The sequence below is a fragment of the Rhipicephalus microplus genome, chromosome X, assembly GCF_043290135.1.
Source record: "Rhipicephalus microplus isolate Deutch F79 chromosome X, USDA_Rmic, whole genome shotgun sequence".
NCBI lineage: Eukaryota > Metazoa > Arthropoda > Arachnida > Ixodida > Ixodidae > Rhipicephalus > Rhipicephalus microplus.
The window spans coordinates 134,115,354-134,141,323 of NC_134710.1; the positions used below are offsets into that span (position 1 = coordinate 134,115,354).

The window sequence follows — 25,970 nt, forward strand, 5'->3', positions numbered from 1 at the left end:
AGGAACACAGAGGAGAAGTATTGTTTCTGGGCGAAAGTGTCTCGGATCTGTGCCTCGATACGCACCAGATGGTTGATGGTGGATCTACCCTCTCGAAATCCACACTGGAATCGGTCGAGCAGACTGTGTGTTTCAAGGAGATGTAAAAAACGGCGGTTTATGATCTTTTCAAAAAGTTTACAAAGGCAGCTTGTAAGTGCAATGGGCCTATAACTTGAAACTGAGGAAGGGTCCTTGCCCTCCTTTAAAATGGGAATAATTATAGCCTCTTTCCAGGAAGCAGGGATGACGCCAGAAAACCAGATAGCGTTGTATAGGGAGAGTAATGTTTTTCGCGTTTCGAGCAGCAGGTTTTTCAACAATTCATATACAACACGATCATAGCCTGGGGCAGAATTACTGCAGGAGTTTAGTGACGTTTGTAGCTCAGCTAAGTTGAAAGGCTGATTGTATGCCTCGTAGTTTGTACACTTGTGTTCTAGTTTCTGCTTTTCTATCCTTGCTTTATATCTTTGAAAAGCTTGAGTATAGTGTGATGAGCTAGACACCTGCTCGTACTGGGCACCGAGAAAGTTCGCCTGATCTTCCAGGCTGTCACCCTGTGTGTTAACGAGTGGGAGTGTATGTACTTGTCTTCCTGCTACCCTACGAACAATGTTCCAGACTTTAGCCTCTTGTGTATATGAATTGATCCCTGATAAGAACTTGTACCGGCTTTCTCTTCTGGCCTGCCTGCACGTTCTCCTGCCTTGAGATTTTATTTTCTTAAAGCTGTCAAGATTTTCGGCTGTCGGTGAATTCCGAAACAACCTCCATGCCTTGTTCTGCTCCTTTCGCGCATTACTGCACTCATTATTCCACCATGGGACTCGCCGTTTGCCTGACGGACCACATGTTTGTGGTATACATTTCGTTGCAGCATCAATCAAAAATGCTGTCAGGTAGCTCACAGCAGCTTCTATGCTTAACCCCTCCATGTCAGTCCAAGTTAGGAGAGTAATTTTTTGATACTGTTCCCAATCGGCTTTGTCGGTGAGCCATTTGGGAACCTGTGCAGGACATATATTTGTTATTGATGTGCTGATAACGATAGGAAAATGGTCACTGCCGTATGGATTATTAATGACCTTCCATTTAAGTAGAGGCAGGAGTGATGGAGATGCTATGCTGAGGTCTATGGCTGAGTACGTATTGTTAGCGATGTTGTAGTATGTTGGCTATTTCCGATTCAGAAGGCACGCACCGGAAGAAAAAAGAAACTGTTCAATCAGCCGACCTTGCGCATCGCAGTGAGAGTCACCCCATAAGCTACTATGAGTATTAAAGTCCCCTAGGACGAGATACGGTTCTGGAAGTTCTGCTATCAGCGACTGAAACTCGTGTTTAGTCAGTTGATGGTGTGGCGGTATGTATATACTGCAAATTGTTACCAATTTGTTGAAGATGACAGCTCGGACAGCTACTGCTTCCAGGGATGTCTGAAGGGGTAAACGTGTACAGGCTGTTCCTTGATTAACAATTATGGCAACACTACCGGATGAGGCTACAGCATCATTTCAGTCTTTTCGAAAGATAACGTAATTTCGAAGAAATTTAGTGTGTCTTGATTTTAAGTGTGTTTCTTGCACACACAGCACTTTTGGTGTATGTTTGTGGAGAAGTTCTTGGATATCGTCGAGGTTCCTCAGTAGGCCTCTCATGTTCCACTGTATTATATGTGTCATTTTATAAATGTGTGGTGCTGTGTGTACAAGAAGTGTCACTTCAGGTTACAGGGCCTTTTGGGGCCCCGTAATTCGAGGTTTTTCTTTCTGGGCGCGCTCTAAAGAGTTGCGCCTATCCTTCAGCGTCTGAGGAGCCGGAGGAGTGGGACTTCTATCCATCACCTCCTGCGAGGTGGCGGATGGTGCCTGATGAGCAGGCACATTCACAGAAGTTTCAGATGCAACTGCAGGTGCAGTGGTCCGGGGTCCGGCAGACTCTGAAGTCTGCTGAATCTGTTTGGCAGGAGGCGGAGCAGCACAGGCTACTCCAGCCTTGGGTGCAGATGCCGCGACTGTAGTCACACTTCGTGTGACATTCGCAGACGCGGAAAGATGTGGCACGGCGCCCTGGGGCGTCACATCTGCAAAAGAAGGAGAGTGCTTGCTATGGAGGGAGAAGCGCTGGCGCGGCTCTTGAAAAGACAGATTGAATTTAACTTTGAGTTGAAGAATTTGTTTTTCCTTTTTCCAGGATGGGCACGTTCGTGAGTAAGCGGGATGGTCTCCTTCGCAATTCGCACAGTTCGCACAGCGGGCTGCAGCAGTGCAATTGTCCGATGGGTGTTCGTTGGAGCTACAGTTTGCGCAAGTCGCGCGCCCTCTGCAGCTTTGTGAACAGTGTCCAAAGCGCTGACATTTGAAACACCTACGAAGATTTGGTATGTAGGGCCTGACTCGAAGCTTGCAGTAGCCGGTTTCGATTGAATCGGGTAAATCGCTAGTACCAAATGTGATAATTATATGTTTCGCTGGTGTTTCTTTTTTGTCTCGTCGTATTACTATTCTTTGAACCTTCACTACATTCTGGTCTTGCCAGCCTTCCAATAATTCACTCTCTGATAATCCAAGAAGGTCGTCATCAGAGATGACACCGCGGACTGTGTTCAAGGACCTGTGGGGGCCTACGGAAACTGGGACATCCCCAAATGCTACCAGTTTAGGTAAATTGCCATATTGCAGCTTGTCGCGAACCTCCAAAAGGAGGTCGCCGCTTCCCAACTTGGTTACACGATATCCTGGCCCGATTACTTCTGTGAGTGTTTTTGAGGCAAGAAAGGGTGAGATTGCTCGGACTGTTTTGTTTTCTTTCTGGCTATGTATGACATGAAATGAAACTTGGGGAAAGACTGCTTTGGTTTTGAAAGTAGGAACGGGTCTTCGGTGCGCCACCTTTTCGGGTGGCAATCAGGGAGAGGGGGGAAAAAGCTAGCCATACAGATTGTTTAAAGTTCGGCGGCAATGGTGGCCACCCACCACCGAGCCCAACAATGGGACGCTATAAGGTTGAATAGTAAACACTTGGAGACGCCAGCCATGCATCGCCGCTATAACCGAATATAACTACCCAAGGTTGGGTAACTACACAAGGTTAACCCTTGCCGCCTGGAGTATGGAAGTAAACAGAAGTGAGGAGATGACAGGAAAGATTGAAAGAGATAAAAAGACGAAGATCAGGGGAGAGAGAGAGACAGGAAAAGGGGACTACTGATTTCCCCTGGGTGGGTCAGCCCAGGGGTGCCGTCTATGTGAAGCCGGGGCCAAAGAGGTGTGTTGCCTCTGCCGGGGGGCCTTAAAAGTCCAATCACCCAGCGTCAGCTCAACCTTCAGGATCCCCTTTTCCCCGAACACGGCAAAGCCACGCACGGCTAGGCGTGGGAGGGAGCCAAAACCCCCCCATTAGCTCGGGTCCGTGGTGTCGCTACACACCAAACGCCTGCTTACGCAGGCACCCCTGCGGGGTCGCCAAGTTACATTTTGGTAGAAAAAAAAGTGAATGAAATTCTTTTTAATTACTATATTTTTTATTTCAAATTTGGTAGGAACAATAAGTGAAGAAAATTATTTGTAATTACTCCGCTTTTCCATTTGGTACTTGAAAAAACCTACATAAGCCTATGAATTTGAAATCACCGGAGCATGTCATTATGTTGCACTTTGTATCTATGACTCATTTTTAGGAAGAAAAAACTGACACGCATTAAGTGATTAGTTACCCAGTTGTAAGTATGACTGGTAATAGCATGAAGCACTACATTTATTTTTTTACAATATGCACCACAATATCCCAAACAGGCGGGCCTAATTGAGAGAACGTCCCCTCCCCTTTTTGGGAGATTTGCAAAATGTGCCAATGACTGAGCAAGCACCCCTCTCTCTTTCGCCAACCACCATTTCTTTTCAACCCGTTCTACACCAAAAAACCCTGCAGCAGCAGTTTCTAGGAACCCAAGTTTTGAAAGACTTTAGATATGTGGACGTTTTCTTAGCACTTCTTCAGTATGGTGCCTCATAAGTGCATTCTGATGTCCCATATTGTCAGGACATTTGAAAAATGTCTTTCCCTCTAGTCAAGACATGAAATTTCACACAAGGAGTGCCTCCCGTTCAGTAAAAACAGTAAATGCATGCGTATTCAATAACACATTTCATTAGAAGCACGGGTGAGCATACTTTATTATTAGTGGTTCTTCTGTTCCCATTTTGACTTTTTGGTCCGCGATTGAGCAAAGGCTCCCTCCTCCAAATGTTGTCCTACAGTAAACATTGGTTAATTCAAACTCAAATGAAATTCTAAGATTGTTTAAATTCAGCGAAGCTTTAATTAGGAGGCAGGCCATAGAATGAATGAATATCGTGCCACACTGCACAGGCAGAACTTAAAAAAGCAACCTCTGGACTGATCACGAATTTATTTATGTTTATTTAAAGAGTCCTTACAAGCCTTGTTACAGGCACTGGGTAAGGGGATGTCACAAAAATAAACGATCACACATAGTGAATACATATTGTACAGGATAAGAGACTAAAGGTATGCACATAGCTTAGTAAACACATTAAGATATTAGCCAACAATAAAAAAGCAGCAAAAAGAGTAGTTAGTAAATGTATATACAAATAAAACAAATTAAAGAGGGCATTAGCCAAAACATTTTTTAAAATGTTGAGGCAATTCGAAGTAAAGAACAAACAAACAAAAAAACAAGAGTACAAGAAATGACCGTAAAGAAATAATAAATTCCTAAATAAGAACTAATAAAACGTACATAACGAGAAAAACAAAAAGGAGAAAAAGTACATTTTGACGAGTTTATCCAGAGTAATGTGAAATGATGAGTCGACGAAATTATCAGGATTTTTTTTAAGACACAATGAAATCCGGAAATGCATTCCACAACCAAGCGCCGACAAATTGAATGCATAAGTGCTTCCGTGAATGCGAGTGAAACTGAAGTAATTATGTAATCTGCGAGATTTGCAAGGTGAAACATCAAGCCGCAAAGGAGATTGTTAACCAGCATAAGCGCACTTGTGAAACAGTGATATGAGTGCAAAATGACGGCTAGCTGTGAGGGGTGGAAGTGAAATACACTCATACCTCATTATAACAAACTTGAGTTTTACATGAAAATTAGTTTGTTATTTCCAAAAATTTGTGATGAAGGTGTATTCTTAAGACTAAATGTATTACGAGACTATTTTTCAATTATTCCGTTACAACCGATATTTCATTATATCCTTATTCGTTGTATCGAGGTTTGAGTGCATCGATAAGTTTTTACCATGGAGTGCATGACCATATTGTAGAAGCATATTCACGCTGCGGGCGAACAAGCATCTGAAAAGCTAGCTTGTGGATGTTGAAGGGAGAATTTCACAGGGTTCGATGTAAGTAGCCCAGTCACTTTGAAGCGTTAGCACATATGGTTGTGATGTGAAGGTTCCAGGAAAGGTTCGACGTAAGTACTTGAGCCTAGTGGCAGGAGAAATTGGGTATAATATAAAGAAACTTGGAAACTGGGCGTTTTTGGGTAAAAATGATTACCTTGCATAAATTGATTGATTTGATCGATTTGTGGGGTTTAACGTCCCAAAGCCACCATATGATTATGAGAGACACCGTAGTGGAGGGCTCCGGAAATTTCGACCACCTGGGGTTCTTTAACGTGCACTCAAATCTGAGCACACGGGCCTAGAACATTTCTGCCTCCATCGGAAATGCAGTCGCCGCAGCCGGGCTTTGCATGAATTGGGAGTCATTAACCAGGTGTTACACCAATCGAAAATAATCTGAAGATAGTTCTGTATCATGTGATGGTCATCGAGGCTGGATATAGGGCGGAATAGAATGCAATCATCTGCGAACAGTCGCACACGAGAAGCTAGGTTATTAGGAAGGTCATTGATATATATTAGCAATGGTAGCAGCCCAAAAACCCAACCTTGCGGTACGCCAGAGGTAACATAGTAGAGTGCAGACAGGAGATTGTTGAATACTGGAAACAGCTAGCTATTTGAGAGAAAATTTCAAAGCTATGTTAGAGACAGTAAATCCAATTTAAGAGCAGTTAATTTTGAAATCAAGTGGAAATGGGCTACCCGGTGGGATGCTTTCAAAAAATCAAGAACAATACTATCAATCTGCAAATTACTGCCCATGTCAAAAGACAAGTCTGTTGCAAATTCTTACAGCTGTGTCTCAGATAAAAACCTCTCCTGAACCAATGTTGATTGGTGAAAAAAGTTATTTGATTCTAGACAATTGTATATGTGCGATGCCATGATATTCTCAAGCATTTTACAACAAATGCAGGTTAGTGAGATCAGTCTATAGTTATCTGGCCAATGTTTCTTGCCAATTTTGATTATGAGGACTATTTTTACAGTCTCCCAATCAGACGGAAGCTTTCCTGAAATTAATGATAACCTGAAGATGTGATATAGTATTTTGCTCGAAGTAGTAACGGTGTTCTTTAATACCTTGGAGTTGGTTCCATAAGTGCCACAAGAATTAGATAACTTAGGATTATTCACAAATGTAACAATGCCGTTGATGAAAATTTCAATGGGCGCCGTGTACTGATACGCAAAGTCAGGAACCTCAAGTATGGTGGAGAAATTTTCTTCACAAGAAATAGATGAAAAATATGTACTGAAGCTTGAAGGACACTCATAATCAGGAATAGGCACATGGTCGCTATCATGTAATGAAATTTTATCAGTATTGCGGTGCAGTAGCAGTGATTAGGTGCTAATACAAGTTTATGGCAGATTATTTCTTGAATTAAGGTTATGGAGCACTAAAAATGAACAGAACAAATTGACCAGTTCACAATATGGCAGAAAGAAGCCTCAATATGCATTCACGTGAGCAGTGAGCCTCAATGTTAAAATATAGCACTCCATTTTTCAAAACATGTTAATTTACATTACAGAGTTATTGCAATCAAAACTAAAAAAATCAGTCATTTGTATTTTCTTCCATTTCCTCTGTCGAGATTCCCTCAGCATCACTTGCAGCTTGCCCAAGTGCTCGAGCACAAGGTCTTAAATTTAAATTGCTGAGAAATGTTGTTAGTTTGTTCTTTCGCATCTATAGTAAATTTGGTTTGGTTTGGTTTTGCAACACACTGCAATCCACTCTTGGCCGACTTCTGCATGGAGTGATGAAAACCAGAAGCTCCCAATTCGAACTAACCATAGAGAATACCAATGCGTTTAACTTATCGAGAGTTTTCCCCCATAGAAAAAATACACAGCGTTATGCTGGAACCAAGCCGTTAGTTTGAATTAACAGAGTTTGAATTAACGAGCTTTTACTGTACGATCTTTCACCGTAGGGGAGCACGCTTGCTCAGAATTTTTCAATATAAATGATTAAACATATGCAGCGTGAATTTATTCTACACTTGACTGATGACATGTCCTTCATTGATTGCTAGCAACAATATTTCGATACAGAAAGCCTTACCCAAGTTACTATGGCTTGGAAACAGAGCAGATGATGGAAATCATGATAGGGTACAAATTATCTACGTGTTATATTAATCAGCTACTTGGTCGTAGTTATGCAGGAGAATTGACACACCAAGTCAGTCATAAAGGTTAAACTCATCGTAATAACATCCCTCAATCAACATTGGCATGCATCAGACAAAGCACAAACGATTCAGTTTTAGTAGTAGACTGTACTCAAGCAACAGCCATATTAAGGTCATCATATTTCATTTTGATCCCTAATTCATGAGCTCGACAAAATACTTTCAATGCCTGCAAATCTTGAAACGAAGTTTTGGTCTCTCTTTAAGCGGAGCAAGAAGCGACAGTGATTTGGTTAGTGATTCCTAAGGCTACCACAGTTCATTTGCTACCACATTTCATTTGCTACCAGCCTATCATAGTAGTACACATTTCTAACAATGAAGATCACCTGAATTTTGCCTTCCTGTTTTTTCAAGCAAGTGGGTTATCCCAATACAGGGAAATGGACAAGAACTTGGTATTTAAAGGGTGGTTTGATGGTGGAAAGGTCTACGGTTGTATAATATTTTTTATATTTTAAAGTTTTACTAGAAACGCAAAAATTCATAATATTTCAAAGGCAGTTGTAATAATGTATAGTACACTAAAATTGTACAAATTAGATAAATATCTTTTTGCCGGGGTCCACCATAGGCTGGCGTATTTCCATCATGGAAGTGATGTTGAAAAATATATACTATAAGATTTCAAAAATAAAACCAGAAGGTAAGCATTTGTCGTGCGGAATCGAACCAGCAACCTCTCGATTCTCAGCACGCGGTGCCAACTGCTACGCCATGGAGCATATGTAGCTGGAATGCCAATGGCAAGCCATTTATAAGCCATTTATATACACCATACACCGTTTGGCAGTTTTCAGAGCTTTCAAACTTTAGCACATTTTCGTTATCAGTGGCGAGGTAGTAAGACATTCTCGCGCTGGGCACGCTCTAAAGGTCATCGCCTCCACAAAGCACTGCCTCCACGAAGCGTGGTCTCTCCTGCGCGCGTGCTCATCAGACTCGTGATTTGGAGAAGGACGAAGGTCACTTCGCACGCTGCTGACACACGAAGCAGGACGAGTAGTGACAGTTGTTCGCGCTTGTCTAGTGTATACTTGTGCACTCGTTTCGTTCGTCAGATCTGCTGATCCTGACTCTGGATCGCGGCTTGAATTGTGGGATAGCGACCGAGTTGGCCTGTTCTGTCGTTCGTCTTCCTGTTTGAACAGTGCGCTTTGTGTGTCGAGCTGTGACAGTTGTTTGTCCGCACTTGCCCTGTGTATTCTAATTTCTTGCATGCTTTCTGCTAGAGGTGTGCGCTGCAAGTTTCGAGCTGCTTGCTATTCTTGACATGACTAAACAGTTTATTGCTGTTGCTGAAACAATGCACAACAAATGCTCAACTACCTCTGTAAAGACACGTTTCACTTTCGTGTTATACCATTGCTCATGTAGGGGTATCAGCCACGTTTTTTTTTCTTTGTTATGAACTTTCCTTTTTGCTGTGTAAGGTAGGTTCACATGTATACAATGTAATGTGTATTAATTCATATTGTGAAATTACAACTACAAACACACGAAGTTCACCTCCAGAATTTAAGCGAATTCTTAGCCCTTTGTGCTTGAATAGTAGCAGAGTTGCTATAAAGGGCACCTTGCCAATATAAATCCAAAGGGTGATTGTAAATTATGTGGCACTCTTGAAGTACTTCCAACCTTGAGGTGTTTCCTGTCAGTGCCCTTCAGAACTTTTCAGACCTCAAGCCCCTCCCACATACAATCTAAGCGACTTCTCTGCACTTCAGCAAAGTTCGTTACATCATCTTCATTCAGCCTCTCATTGTAAGTTACCTCCTTTGCCCTAATCTCACAAAACCTGCCTTCCCTCACTCCACTATCATCGATCGTTCTCGGCCAATTCTCACCTTTACCATCTGAAGGTGAGGGCATGCAAGGAAAAGGATGCCCCTGAGAGGGTGCTCCCATATGGTTGCGACAAATACTTGACCCAGTCTATACATACCTTAATGTATTCACATTGCTGACTACCCTATCACAATCAGTACTTTAAACTATCTGCTTCGCAGAACATGACGTAACCAAATTACATATGTACTCACCAAGAAAACAAGAACTAAACATGTTGTCCCAACAAAAAGTCCTACAAGAAATATGAAACCTGTCCACTTGCACTTGCCTGTGTACTGAACTCGTCACCACACTCAGCACATATCAGATTCTCCTCCTTCTGGTGCAGCATCAGGTGTGCTTTGAGGCTGGCTAGACGTGCAAACAATTTGCCACACTCTGGGCAGGATGGCTGTCCTGAACCTGGATGTGTGGCTATGTGCAGCCGAAGGTTCAACTCATGGTTGAAGGATGCTTCACACCGTGAACACTTGAAAGGCTTGTCTTCAGCATGTGCTCGCTCATGCCGCTGTAGCTGGCTCCACTTTACAAACTCCGTGCTGCACACACTGCACTTGAATGGGCCCTGTAGGATAAATATAAGTTAGTTAAGCCCGAGGTTTAATCAGCCGGGACGTGGACCCCTCCACCCAAGACTTCCCGCAGGAAGGGATTACCACGTATAACAAAATTACAGCGTATTACCAAGAGAACCGCAAGACATATGCAGCCCCACGTGCAGATATATCAAGGGAACAGGCCACGATCTGGAGGCAAATCCAAACAAATTCTTTACCCAGCCCTCATCGGCTGTCTAAAATTTATGCAGAAGAGATTCCACCAAACTGCCGACATTGAAGTTACGTGAAAGCTACCCAAAGTCACATTCTTTGGGAATGCTAGGAGAACCCTCCACCAAGAACAACACTGCCAGCTTCCTCCCTCGAGGCGTGGAAGTCGCTAACTGGGCCAAAATGGCCGTGGCAAGCTTTTGGCCACCACCCTTTGAACCACTGGCAAATTGAATATACTGACCTTGCTATGCAGTCCATTAAGTTGTTTCTCCCCCTCTCTCTGTAGACCATTAAACTCAAAGGACCAGTAAATAACTCCAAAAGTCTAAATATTATTATGAAGAGAAATATGTGTATTTTCACTATGTGAACATGCTGCCACAAGATTTTTATGAATACGTGCTATCATAAGGAAGTTACTGGGCTGAGAATATTCGTTTTAGCAGGTTTCAACTTTTCACGCGGCCACCCCACCCTTTTCTGTCATAGGGAGGGATAAGGCGTAGGCCATCATAGTGACTCTGCCCACTTCGCCAACGTGATAGGACATCAGCGATACGTCATCGACACGATGGGCATCTCCAACATGAGCACGTGTCATAGTAGCGTGGAAATGAGGTTGCCCGCGGGCGAGCTTGCGTCACTGCGCATATGAGGAAGTTGGGTCAGGCGAAGGAAATAGGCACAAGAATCGTTTTTCAAAATGAAGCGCCTAAGCAGTGCGCAGTGCTATAATATTCAGCATATGTAATTACCGTTATCTACTGTAAGAATTTGCGAGCTTGTTTGATGGGTGTAAAAAAAAAAAGTCGAAGCCTGTTCATTGGCCTTTTAACCAATGCAAGGTTACATGGGAGGCACTTGAAGAGATGAAAAATTAATGAACACAGGGCATCGTTAGAGGTACCTGTTTTTAAGCTCACAAGCAAGCTGGAAAGTGAACACTAAAAAAGCTGCTCACAAATTTCTATCATGTTTGAAATAAGCAAAGCATGTCCTATGCTGTGCAAAATCATTCTGTATGTTCCTGTTATGGCATAGAATTATAATTTAGGTGGGAACACTTCACAGCTTGCTTGCAGCGCATGATCGACTTGATCAAGGGTGAGCAACCTTTCGAGACGGAGGGCCAGGCTGCACAAAGCCGACACAGCCGAAGGCATTGTGGCAAATTGAGAGCGGGGGAGGGGGGGGGGAAGAGTATTTGCAGGAGGGAGAGCATCATTTGCAGGCAAAACATAAAAGTTTGCCAAATTGGCCTGATTTGTAAAACTGTATTAGAAATCATGTTCATGTCCAGTACGCATGTCACAAAGTTGAAATAAAACATAGGCCGAAAGCGAAACCCACATTTTTAGGTCACAACTGTCATGTCAGCCTTCGGATACGAAGTGGCAAGGGAAAGGAGGAAGGGCAGTTTGACACCATGCCAGGGGCCGTATAATATTCCTATGCGGGCAGCAAGTTGCCAACCCTTGGACTAGATAAAGCAGCAGGAAATTCAATGAGATAAAGATACACATTAAACGGCTACCTTCTGTTTTCTCCTGCTTGGCAAATTGCAATAAAATCAAGTAAATATTAATAATAACAATGGTGACTTGATTCTTATTCCTTCTTTATAATTAATCAGTAGCAAGTTCTTGCGGTCCAAAAATATTAAGCCAAAATACAGTTAAAAACAATTATATGAACTTTCAGTACAAGTCAACTATTTTAGCCTGCAAATAATCACAACAGCTGGTAATGATGGTTCTTCTGGTGGGCCACTGCCTTTTGTAAGTGCAAATCAATATATGTAAATGCAAGTGATCTTTTTCTGGTGTGGGGCAAGCGCTGCATGAGAGCTGCAAAAAAGATGCAGGCCACAGTGGGCTATGATGTGTTTGTGATTGTAAGTCAGCTGCAATGGCCAATTCAAAGAGTGCTACAGCCATCCTGTCATCCTTCTCTGTTAATAAGTTATAGTAAGAAGATTACTTAAATGTGTGGCACTTAATTGTGACCGATGCGCGGGGTGGAAAGAGTGAGGTTGTGTGCATGGTTGGTACGCGTGACTGGTGCGCGGGTCTCTAGTGAAGGGCTCAGGTGACATGACATTGCGGTGAGCATCAAAGACATTGGTAGATCGAATGGCGAGCCACGCCCCGACATCATGAACCTGCCCTGCTAATTCAGGCCTCGACTAGTTCCTGCTAGGCTGAGACAGAGCATCGCCCCACCGGTGCTGGCAGCTGTTCCTGCTGCTGGCACTGTGATACACTTGGCATTGTGCTTGGCACTTTTATTGGCTTTATTGCTGGGAACGGTCTTGGTGCCATTGCTGACAAGCCTGGTTTCCTCCCCGGTATTCTTTTCCTTAGGCCCGCCAAGCTCAGCAATGATCTGACAGATTTGAAGAAGTTTCAGTTTCTTGCACTAAGTGAACACACTCTAGCTCCTAGCGTTCACTGAACAAAGCCCATGAGCTAGTGTGACTCAACTACTAATCTCGCCCTGAAAGATGAGTGGTTGGAACTTGCCTAAGTGACACAAACATAACTGAGGCACCAGTATGAACTACTGCAGTGATTTGCAAGTGCTGAAAAACAAGGAGTACAGACACAAAATTCTTGTGAACATGCAGATATAAGCTACAAAATATCAGCAGTGGACATAGCTTGGCAGAAAATTTATAAGTATTGTGAGCGCGACAAGCGAATGACTCTTTATTCTCTTTGTAATTATCATCACCTGTACATCTTCTTCATCTAAGAATATCATCAACAGCGTGATTGAGCTCGAGCCTGGCCGAATAAACCGGTTCCTCACAAGCTATCTTTTTCAGGAGGTAAAGTAACTTCTGCAGCACAGGAAGAGCAGCGCCCGTGCAGCTCTTCACGAACGATGTCGCGAATAAACGCACGCAAGTCGAGGGGTGCAGGCAAACGAACGTCGGTGGCATCGTAACAAAGGCGAAGAGACTGAAGCTCGTCAAGTCGCTGACAGATGGTTATCACGTCCTGGGTGGTGGCAGGATTTTGCGTGGCGAGGGCGTTAAAGGCGACGGTGTTAATGCCTTTAATAATGTGGCGTATTTGGTCGTTTTGAGACATGCCTGTGTTAACGCGCTTGCACAGTGCAAGGACATCCTCAATATAAGAGGTGTAAGATTCACCCGGCAGCTGCGTGCGTTGAGCGAGTTTCTTCTTTGCTGCCTCAGTGCGAACTGCAGGGGCACTAAATACCTGACGAATTTGCTGCTCGAAAGTTTCCCAGTCGGGAAGATCCGGGTGGTGGTTCCAGAACCAAGTTTTCGCAACATCGGACAAGTAAAATGGGACGCTGCGCAACTTGTGTGGATTGTCCCACCTGTTCAAATCGCTGACGAGGTCGTAGTTCTTGATCCAGTCTTCGACATCATCGCCTCGGAGACCGGAAAACACAGGTGGATCACGCAGGCGAGTGTTAGTGGGTGGAGCGGGTGGCGGTGGCTGCAGTAAGACGGCGACGTTGGATGGGCCAGGGTTTTCTTGGGCCGCCATGGCAGGGGGTTGTATGCGACGACCCGAGCGGAGCTCCAGCGAGAACGGGCGAGAGGACTTGAGGGAACGAAAAGCACAGTCCACCACTTTAAAATATTGTAGCGATGTTGAAGGACCCGGGGGTATAATGAAACGTATTTATTAAAAGAGTGAACGTGTGCCCACAGCTCAAAGTGACTATGGTCGTAGAACTACGCATCAGTAGCACATCAAAGATATCCTTCAGCTGTCTTCTTCTTCCCTTTTCATCAGAAGTCCCGTGCACGTGGCGCACATCAGCCAGGTCCAGCTGAGTGCTCGTACCATTATCGTCTCTGCGCAACACAAGACCGCGCGCATGTGTGCCCCTGTGCGCGCGGTGATGGGCGTGTTGTTTGAATGCAGGCAAGATGTCGCGGCATAATCCCCCTCCTCATAGGCATCGTCGGCATGCGTCAGGCAATGAATAGATTCCTGGTAGGCGTCACTGGTTTTTCGATGATCTTTCATAATAAGGCTTCACCCAAACTACATGTACGACCTCTGTAGGGTTGCGGCGTTTTGAGCTCCCGTGTACAGCGGATTCCACTTGGTACGCTACATCGCTTACACGATGAAGTACTTTGTAAAGGCCCGAAGTATCGGCTAAGAAGTTTTTCAGAAAGTCCACTGCGACGCACTGAGATCCATATCCATACTTTGTCACCGGGCTTATAATGCGCTTCGGTACGATGTTGATTGTACCAGTAGGAATCGATGCGCAGTTGGCGGCGTATTCTGTATCTCGCCATATGTCGTGCTTCCTCGACTCTTTGCAAGAAGTCATCTAGGTCGGGTGGATTGCTGCTTTTATCATTCAGTGGTACATTGGCATCCAGTGGAGTGGTGACTGTTCGGCCGAATACAAGTTCAAATGGTGTCACTCGCATTGTTTTTTGAACGGCTGTATTATATGCGAACGTGATGTAGGGCAATATTTCATCCCACAGTTTATGTTCGACGTCGACATACATTGAAAGCACATCAGTCAGAGTTCTGTTCAGGCGCTCCGTTAGGCCATTTGTGAGGATGGTATGCTGTAGTTCTTCTCTGGTCTGTATGGGTCATTTGCATCAGACATTTCATTAGGTCTGCAGTAAAAGCTGTGCCACGATCTGTAATTACGACGCTGGGTGCACCATGCCTGAGGACTATGTTGTTGATGAAACACTTGGCAACTTCAAGAGCAGTTGCTCTATACAGAGAGTCAGTCTCAGCGTAACGAGCAAGATAGTCCGTGGCTACGACCATCCACTTCTTGCGTGCAGTCGATGTCGGAAATGGGCCTAGGAGATCCAAACCGACTTGTTGGAATGGGGCATCCGGCGGTTATATTGGCTGGAGGAGGCCTGCAGGTTTCTTGGATGGAGTTTTGCATCGTTGACACTCACGGCAAGTTTTCACATAGTGCTGAACTGATGCTAACAGTTTAGGCCAGTAGTATTTTAGATGAATTCTGGCGAATGTACGGCTGACACCCATATGTCCAGATGTTGGCTCATCATGACATGCGTGCAGAATCTCGTCTCGTAAAGGTGCATGTACAACCAGTAGAAACTTTTCACCATTGGGCTTGAAGTTCCTCTTGTAAAGCACCCCTTCTCGAAGACAGAACGAAGGGAGTCATCTGGATAAAGTGCGCAGGACTTTAACGTTGAGTCCTTGAAGATGCTGTATAAGCGGCAGCAAATAGCGGTCATTTTCTTGTTGTTGAGCGATTTTTGATGCCTGGACGATGCCTAGAAACGGGAAGTCTTCTTCCTCCGGCTCGCTTGTCTCCACTGGTGCGCGTGACAGGCAGTTGGCATCGTAGTGCTTTTTCCCAGATTTGTACACCACGGTAATATCGTACTCTCGTAGCCTAAGGCACCATCTTGCTAGTCGGCCAGAGGAATCCTTAAGATTCGCCAGCCAACACAATCAATGGTGGTCACCGACTGCTCGGAATGGTCCATCATAGAGGTATGGTCGGAATTTACTTATGGCCCAGATGACCGCGAGACACTCTTTTTCGGTTGCAGAGCAGTTTGTCTCAGCTTTCAAAAGCTTGCGGCTGGCTTATGCTAGCACTTTTTCTTGGCCATTTTGCCGCTGGACTAGAATGGCTCCGTGGCCGACGTTACTCGAATCGGTGTGAACTTCAGTTTCGGCAGTCTCATCGAAGTGGGCGAGGATTGGAGAGGCTTGCAGGCATGTTTTTAACTCATCAAATGCTTCCTGTTGTTCACTTTCCCACATAAAAGGCACGTCGTCTTTTGTTAGATTAGTAAGTGGTTCAGCAATGTTCGAAAAATTTTCCACAAATCGCCGATAGTATGCGCATAAACCCAGGAAGCGACGTACTGACTTCTTGTATCTGGGTGTCGGGAACTTCGCGATAGCAGCTGTCTTTTCGGGATCTGGACGAACGCCTTCAGAGCTGACGACGTGTCCGAGGAACCGCAGCTCTTCAAAACCGAAGTGGCATTTTTCTGGCTTGATGGTCAAGTCTGCTGAACGAATGGCTTCTAATACTGTGCGGAGTCGCTGTATATGTTGGTCAAATGTAGCAGAAAATACGACGTCATCCAAGTACACCAAGCAGAACTGCCATTTCAGTCCCGCAAGAACAGCGTCCATCATTCTCTGAAACGTCGCTGGGGCTGTGCAGAGGCCGAATGAAAGCGCTTTAAATTCGTAGAGGCTGTCTGGAATTATGAATGCCGCCTTTTCACGGTCACGCTCATCCACCTCAATTTGCCAATATCCGCTCTTGAGATCACGGGAGGAGAAGTATTTTGCACTCCGTGGTCGATCGAGTGTATCATCGATACGTGGCAGAGGGTATACAACCCGTTTGGTATCGCTGTCCAGTTTCCGATAGTCTACACAGAATCGGAGGGTGTTATCTTTCTTTTTAACAAGCACTACGGCAGACGCCCATGGACTGCTCGAGGGCTGGATCACGTCATCTGAAAGCATCTCCTCCACTTGTTTCTTGATGACGTCTCTTTCCTTTTGTAATACTCGATTAGGGTGCTGGCAAATCGGTCTCGTGTCTTATTCTGTTATAATCCTGTGTTTTGCAATAGCCATGTGTCGCACCTTAGAGAAGGTTAAAAAGCTGTCCGAAAATTCTTTTATAAGGGCAAACAATCATTTCTTTTGACATTCTGGGAGCCTATGGTTGACATGAACTGATGCGTCGATGTTGCAGGTCTCTTGTGCTCGGCGTTGTCGCTAAGCTACATAGTTCGGCCGCCATGCAGAACTCGTGGAAATAGGCGGTAGCCATACCTTGAGCGATGTTGAGCCATACCTTGAGCGATCCATTTCCGAAATTCGTAAGGTGGACAACTGAGCGGCCCTTCGTTAAGTGAACAAGACCCCTCACCACGCAAATTCTTTTGTTTAAATAGAGCTCTACATTTCCATCCGCTATTTCTTCATGGTCACAAAATGCCTTATTTTCGACAAGCACCAATACACTACAGCGTGGTGGCACTGTGATGTCATCATCAGCAACGCGTAGAGCAGTAAGACGTCGCTTTTCCAATTCCTCTACCGACATAGCTTGTTCGGTCGAAAACATTACACTAGATCTGCGCAGATTAATTGTGGCTTCATTGGCTTGCAAAAAATCCATTCCTAGTATAAACTCCCTTGAACAGTCCGGCAGTACGATGATGTCAGCAACGTAACTAAAGCCTCTTATTTAGAACATTGCGGTGCATCTTCCAAGCGGCGTAATAGTGTGGCCACCTGCCGTGCGTATCTGTGCCCCACTCCATTTTGTCACAACCTTTTTCAGTTTCTTTGCCAATTTGTAACTCCTTACCGAATAATCAGCGCCGGTGTCAACTAAAGCATTCAGCTCGTATCCGTCTATTTTTAACCGCAAATCTGAAGTAGTCTTCTCACTGCTGCGCTTATCCTCTGCAAACAAAGTATCGCACCTTGAAACCGTGATGGAGGATCTTCGCAACTGTAGTTATCAGTAGCCTCACCTGCACAGATCGCTTTCTTCAGTTTTCCGGGTGTGGGCTTCAAGAACGGTGCTCAGGCCGCGCGGAAGAAGCACGTGGGCTGGGTGATCGGTAACGCCTGGGCGACGCCGACCTTGGCTAATGTTGGCCTAGAGTGAGTGGGCTCTGGCGCGTGAACAGGTACTCTTCGATCTCCGCTGGTCGTTCACCGTTTCGAGGGCATAGTGCGTACAACAGAAAGCCCCTTAATCCTGCCTGACGGTAAGGGCAGAACCTATACAGGTGACCTGCTTCCCCGCAATGGAAACACAAAGGCCTGCGCTCGTTGTCACGCCAGATGTCACTTTTCCAGGGCCTTTGATCCACGTAGCGAGCTACACTACGGGCTTGTGGCAGGTAGGTAGCCATCGGTTCCAGTGGACGAGGTGCGATGCGTACCATCTGTGGTTAAGGAGCGGCCATCGCAACTGCTGCATAGCTGTGCGCCGTGGGTTGTCTGAGTATTCTAGAGTACGTTGGGATACATTGGATCGGCTGTGGCTCACGCTCCGGCTCGCATATGATCTGCCTCAGTTCATCTCGTACTACGTCGACGACAGACAGTGTTCTGTAGTGTGAGGTGCTTCCAACTTGCTGAGCTCTTCCCTAATCCCGTATCTGATGAGTTCTCGCAGGGCATCCATGTCACTTCGCTGACCTCCAGACAAGACATTGGCAAGTGCGTAGTTTATGTCCCGATTGTACTGTCGAGCCTGCTGTTCTAGCATTTTCTCGATGGCTGCCGGTTCCGTATGAAACTCCGCAACTGTTCGTGGTGGGTTGCGGACGAGAACAGCGAATAGCTCTTGCTTCACCCCACGCATGAGGTGGTGCAGCTTCTTATCTTCAGTCATATGGAAATCAGCGTGCTTGAACAGGCGGATAATGTCCTCGATGGACATTGCGACACTTTCGTTGGTGAGTTGGTTTCTGGTTTCAAGCGCAGCCTGCGCCTTTTCTTTAAGATCCGTGCAGGCATAAGTAGCTAGAGCTTGTCGCCGAAATTCATCGCAGGTTGTAAAGGAGGTTTCATGGTTCTCATACCACGTCTTTGCAAAGTCCTCCAAAGCAAAATATATGCAGCGGAGCTTCTCTCTCTCGTCCCAATCGTTCAAACTTGACACTCTCTCAAAGAGATTCAGCCAATCTTCTACGTCTTCATCAAGTCGCCATGAAATACTGGTAGCTGGTGAGGCTGACTGATCACCACGTGTGCCGGTGTTACCTGGTTTGTCATGCTGGTGGCGTCCATTGACTGAGTTCCCCTCGGCGTGAAGTGAATTGGACTGAATTCTGGTCAGTCACCTCAAAGACGGCGACTGGTCCTCTGATGCACAGGTGTCAGCTCCACAGGATCGACTGTCTGGTGGTCGGGGCAACGCTGTCTTGCATTCGTAGGGCTTCGATTCATTACCCAGCACCTCCACCAGAAACGCAGCGATGTTGAAGGTCTCGGGGGTATAATAAAACGTATTTATTAATAGGGCAAACCTGTGCCCACAAGTCAAAGTGACTATGGTCGTAGAACTATGCATCAGTCGCACACCAAAGATGCCCTTCAGCTGCCTTCTTTTTCCTTTTTCATCAGAAGTCCCGAGCGCGTGGCGCACATCAGCCAGGTCCAGCTGGGTGCTCGTGCCATCATTGTCTCTGTGCAACACAAGACGGTGCGCATGTGCGTTCTGTGCGCGCGGTGATGGGCGCGTTATTTGAATGCAAGCAAGATGTCGCGGCAATATGCATGCAGGGTGCAGTGCAATATGGTCCAGTTCCCGGCATTGACATCTTAGGTGACCTGAAGGTGACTTCCAACTTCCAAAACGTCACTACTGTGGCCAAACTTCGAGATGGCATAGCTAGCATGATGATGTCATAGTTGCCATTGATCTTATCCAGCGCATGCATTCTTGCGAGTCTGTGCCAACACCAAACGTGCAGAAATGTGTGGAAGCTGCAAGAAAGTCATTGCCACCAGACGACAATGATGGTTATCGCAATGATGAAGTAGCCCCCACGAAAGGCAATGCCAGCAGAGAGTGCAGAAAGCATGGAAGTTCATAACAGTTCTGCATGTCTTTTCACACGCTAGATGGCAATAGTTGCACCTGGTGGATTGTAAATCTCCGAGTCCTTCAAAACCAAAATTGAGACTAGTTGGCAACAAACAGACTGCAATTGATTATAAGTGTGCACTGCAACAAGTAATGGGCCCCTAGCAACATACCTATATCGCAGAAAAATTGGCGAAGCTTGTAATAAGACATGCAAGCCTTAAAAAAACAAAACTGGACAGTTATTCGTAGGTTGTTTTCAGGCTTTAGCTCAGTGATGCAAGATGCTTCTAGGTTGCTTCTAGGTCATTGCTAGGCTTTAGCTAAGTGATGCTAGATTGCTTCTACGTTTTATCTCAGACAGAGAGGTGCACCTAACACCACTGAAAATCAAAGTCACAACACGGGCAAATCGTCGCTGGCGTAAGTCTTCTATAGCTTCGGGTTGTTCTCACAGCCACTGTTGCTTCTCTAGTTCCATAGTATTCTCTCGTACATAAGCGGGGTCTTCGGCTCACCACTATCGCTTCACAGCCATTTGCAGGGCTGTTACATTCTTCCTATTTCGTGGAAGTTGTGTGCAGTGGGATTTACCTAATTTATGATGATGAAAGTTTTCTTATAGGTGTTGCCTTCTTCATTTTTAGTGGATCAGAGAGTGGTGAGATTTACCTCATTTCTCTGATGAATACCCATTAATGGTGATAATGGTTTTTTCGTACGGGGTGAACAAGGAACGATTTGCTGAACAGCTTCACTGTTAAAAAAACAAACCAAGGTTTTTGTGACAGTAGCCCCTAGATGCCATTCACAATATAATCACTATAGCATACATAATTATTTCCTTGTGTCTCCGTGTATAGTCCTATGTCTGCTGTTCTGTTATATACATGAAGATGTTCCTCTGACTCTGGATGCTTCCTCTGCATGTCTGGCCGACCTGAGTCACAGATTTGGCCACATAAGCAGTGATGCTTGCGAGATATTCTGATCTGGAGCAATTTTTGCAACAGCAAAATTTTCATTTTGGAGCACTTTGGAGCAGCCAAATTTTCATTTTGGAGCACTTTAGAGAAGCAAAAAAATTTTACATCTTGGAGCAATCTGGAGCAGCTGACCTCACATCCTGGAGGAGAAGCAAGTTGTGTTTACACTTAAGGGCATGAATAATCATTTTGGGGCTTTTGTTTCAATCAAAATATTTCGATTCACTGCAAATCTTATGGAGGCAGACATCTTAGGAGCACTCTATTTCAGTTGATGATGCAAAAATAAAAGCTTCATGCTCTTGAGCATTCTGGGAAAACTTGTTTAGTGATTATTTTTGTAGCACATAAACAGAATACTGGTTGAATAAAATTCTACTTCATGAAATAACAATATAAATACACCTATGTGATTATCAGCCGTTATGGAAGACAAAAACTGTGACATACAATGCTAGAAACTCAGACAGTGCTAACTGTATTTCCCTAAGATGACTTCAACAATGAAGAAAGGTTCCTTTTCTTCACATCCGATTAGACTGCTGAGCGTAACATGACATCATTCAGCTAGCCACGGAAAGCCAACCTCTTCCGGCACTTAAATCTTTGCTCAAAGTACACAATTTAACAAACTTCTTTTCTTTTTTTTTTTGAAGCAATATTTTATGAGGCTAGGGCATTTTGTCTATACTACAAAAACTCCATACCTTATCCACTAGAAAGCAGTGCATAAAAAAAAACCTCACAGGGTACCAAGATGACTCGAAGGCAAGAGCCATTTTGTTTTTTAATGGGATAGCAATTATATGAACCTTTCCGACTAGTTTTTGCCGTCACCAGGGGTGTAGACAGAAATTTTAAAAATTTTGTAAAGGAGTTGCACCTTGATCTGAAGGGAGGGGGGCAAAAGGTCCCTGTTCGCTATATATGCCACGGCAAAAAATATTTCAGAGGCGGAAAAGCATGTTCCTAATGTGCCCCCCCCCCCCCCCCTTCCGGCTACGCCACTCTCCGTCATGTTTTGTGTAATGTCACAATCGATAACATCCCCTGGCGCATCGTGTGTTTTACATGCGGGTAAAAGCATGCGAACGGGGTCGACGAACATGGCTAAAGCAGGGATAAAAGGAGCCGACCAATCTTTTTTGTATTGAGGTCGGATGCAATAACATCACCCCATGTGCTAGGCCTCCCATCGATTGTTACTCAAACAGAGAGAAACCCACCGCCCATGTCCAAGGAGCAGGAAGGAGCTAATAACATGAGAGAGGGGGGAGGCGTTGTTATGAACTTCCACTTTAAGGGTTTGATCACTGGCGCACACGCTATTTACGGCTGATATACCCTTCTACCTTGTACTCTCAACACGAACAGACTGTGCAAATAGTGCTTCACTTTTTAGAGTGGCCATATAGAGGTATGCACTGAGTCTAGATCGCAAGGCAGCCACACCATTGTTGTGCCATTTTGGAGGTTCATTGATATGTGCCATTCGTGATGTACAGGTAGAATCACACTGGTCTAGAGTAGCAGAGTGTGTGCCTGTTGAAACTGTTGTTGGTCGCGGCTTCTATCTCATGTTAGCCACAAGCTTCGGTTGATGCTTTCATTATAGCACAAGGACCTAACACGCAGTATGACCATTTGTGGTATCATTACGGCATCTCTCTTTGCATATTTCTGAAGAAAACGTCAGCTGGAGCCGCCGGCTGGGCGCTCTAGACAAATCTGATTCCATCTGCACGTGCATCGGCGTGCAAGAGGTGTCCTGGGAGTCTCTATGCACCCAAATCACGGATGTCAAACACCGCATGTGCAGCAAGTTCTTGCGAGTGCGGCAAGTAAGCGGACCTTGGAAATGGCAACCCTGCCGCTAACGCATCCCACGGATGATGTCAAGACTTATTATTTGGTATAACAATACAATTGGTTGGTATCGCATTCATTGCTGAAAGCGTAAGTTTCTTAGCAATGTAACATGTAAAAAGGTGTAGCTGCTTCACAGGCTTACCGACACCAGAACCACCAGCGATGGCCCCACTACCGCAAGCTGTGCATATTAAAACCGAATTACAGCTGCTATGACCACGAGGCAGGCTTTTATTAATTAGATGACTTTATAAAAGAAAGCACGCAATATTCGGACCCTAGGAACCTGGAGTTCAAAAGGGCAGAGTTTCCTAGGGGCTTTTACCGCCACGGTGATTATAAACGCGGATTTGCTAGTGGAAAGAATTATGAAAAAGCTCTTCTACATGATGATCCACGGATAAAGTATATTAGAGGAAAAGTGTCAATGCGTTCCCACCATTCACATGTTCTTCTGCAAACGCGAAGCATAAAAAATGAGATTGCACTGTTCAGAAATAGACATGACAGACATGCTGGCGGCACGCATGCAGTTGCTTTTGAAAATTGCTTTATTACATGCCGGACAACTCTTCAAACGAGCTATCGGCAATGTTCCTGGAACGAATGACGTCCGCCGATAAACCGCCACCACAGTTTCACGCTACCGATTGGACTAGGCGTCATGAGCCCCTGTGGAAAGTGCGTTTTGCAGTTAAGCGGACTTGCTCAACAGAGTTGCGTCGGCACCAAACATATCATCGTGGATTTGAGGACGCATGCGCAACCACTGTTTATTCAGCATAATAAATAGGTACGCGATGTGACTTTGGTGCCACTGAGAACAAGATGCTGTGTATTGACGTGCCAGTGTGGCTATTGCCGGTGATAGACGCTCCCAAATTGGACTTTGGTGCAGTTTGGTGCAATTTCCATTGATATAATCAGGATGGCACTGCAGCTCGCAGGATCGAATCTCAGCTGCGGCGGCTGCATTTTCAATGGAGGCGGAAATGTCGTAGGCCCGTGTGCTCAGGTTTAGGTGCATTAAAGAACCCCAGGCGGTTGAAATTTCTGAAGCCCTCTACTACGGCTCTCTCATAAACATATGGTGGTTTTGGGACATTAAATCCCATATATCAATCAATTGAGTAACTTGGGCAAGTTTTAAAACAGTACTGACGTACTGAAATGGTGGGAAGGCATGCTTTTTCAGTAAATCCCACAGTCCACTGCAGCAAGTGGTATTGTTGATAAAGTTTGGTGATTAATAAAAAGACACAACTTGTAAATTAAGCACCCTGCATGAACTTTTATGATAGTATATCACAACAAATAGTACAATATAATTTTGTGAAACAACTACACAATATGGTCTATTCAAGCACATACATGTACTGCTCAGTGTAGCTTGGTCCACAACAGTTGGAAGCTATTTTATTGAGCTTAATAATATAATGCAGTATGAACTAGCAGTAGTATAAAACTTTAAGTGTGCAGTACGGGTCAGCCTGAATTGTTTCGTATGGTTATGCCTGGCAACTACTTCAAGTACATAATACACATCAGTATGCTACAACGACCACTCAAAATTACAGTGGTACCTTAAATATGATTTACAAGCATGTTCAGTCTTCTTTTAACACGAAAGTGTTTTATGCCAGGGTTCATCATGACTCTGATAGCATATTTCCATCACGAATATGATGCTGTAAAATATATTTTAACAGCTTGTGAAAAAAAAAAACAAGAAGAAAAAAATCTGTCGTGGGGCGTCAAACCAGCAATCTCTTCAGCTACAGCACGCGGCGCTAGCCGCTACACCCCAAAACGTATGGTGACGAGAGTGCTAAAGGAAAGCCATTTATATACACCATATACTGTTTCACAGTCCTCAGAGCTTTGTGAATTCAGCATGTTTTTGTCATCACAAGCTAGATGGCGCAAAGGTGTCGAGTTGGGCGCGCTCTCAAGGTTGTCGCTTGAAGCGTTTTAATCAGTGCCACAGAGCGTGGTCTCTTCTGCACGCAGGCTTATCAGACTCGCTATTCGAGAAGCACAAAGGTGACTTCGCTTGCTGCCACAGCCACGTCTATGAAAGGAGCATGCTGCTCACACACGAAGAAGTAAGAACTGTGACAGCTGCTCGAGCTTGTCCTGTATATACTTGGGAGTTGGTTTCATGGGTCTTTCTTTCTGTTTGAATAGCATGCTTGAAGTGTCAAGCTGCACATCTTGTGTATGCTCGTTTTGTGCGTGCTTTCTGCTTGAGCTGTGCGCTGCAAGTTTCGAGCTGGTTGTCCTTCTTTGTGTGATTTTGCAATTTGTTGCTGCAGCATTCATTCCTTTGCCCTTGTGGCAAAATGATGCACAAAAAAACGCCCGACTACCTCTGTGAAGGCATGTTTCACTTTCATGTTATACTAATTCCTAGTAGAGGGATCAACCATATTTCTTCGCCGAAAACACTGCAGAATGACGGCTTGGCGCATGCTCAGCGCAAATTATGGGCTTTTGGTAGAGCTGTGCGAATAGCAAAATTTTCCTGTGCAAATTGAATCAAATATTTTTTCAATAGTTGTTCAATAATTATCGAATACTTCGAAGTGGAACTTCAGAAGAAATGTTTGCGGAGGATCCCTAAGCACATTCTTATGAGATAGGAACATGGAAGAGCTTCTTTTGACGAGGTTGGCAAAGTACTGGAGGGAATGTGTTCTCTAGTTGTTTTATTGAGGATGAGGCAATACAGAGACCAAATTGTAGTTATTTACATGATTTTCTGCAACCAATATGGTGTCCCAACACTTTACATGATAAGAAAAGAGCCGCTATATCCTCCACCTCTCTCCTCTTTTAAGGAGTACCGACACCTTTTTTCGGAGGCGAGTTTACTCTGGCAAGCAAATCTCCTGTATACAGAGACGAATCTGTGCAAGTGTGACACTCAGAAAATACTAATACGATATTTTATTTTGGTAATAAAGTCAATTTTCTTGCGGCACATCTACCGACATCCGACACTAACTTGATGTACAGCTACAGTACTAATCCTGGTGACTTTACACAGCAGTTTCGCGAGTTTTGATGATGTCAAGCACCAAAGACCAAAAAATGGCAGCTAGCACATTGCTTTCTTGATTGTCTATTTACACCGTGCAGTTGTACGGTTCGTCTATTGTGGAAGATGCAACAGTTGCCACACGTGCAGTGCACAGCAGACGAAACAGCCGATCGAAGAAGCGATGCGCAGACGAAGATAGATTATGAAAA

General features: G+C 44.7%; 1 protein-coding gene across 5 annotated transcripts in view; it reads right to left on the minus strand.

Annotated features, from left to right (window-relative positions):
- Positions 1–25,970, minus strand: part of LOC119176510 (uncharacterized) — a 133,386-nt gene that overhangs the window by 78,388 nt on the left and 29,028 nt on the right. For all 5 annotated transcript variants that reach the window (XM_075877769.1, XM_037427831.2, XM_075877766.1 and 2 more), the window contains one exon: positions 9,762–10,058. In XM_075877769.1, the coding sequence (XP_075733884.1) occupies positions 9,762–10,058 (297 nt within the window). The remainder of the gene's footprint in view (positions 1–9,761; positions 10,059–25,970) is intronic.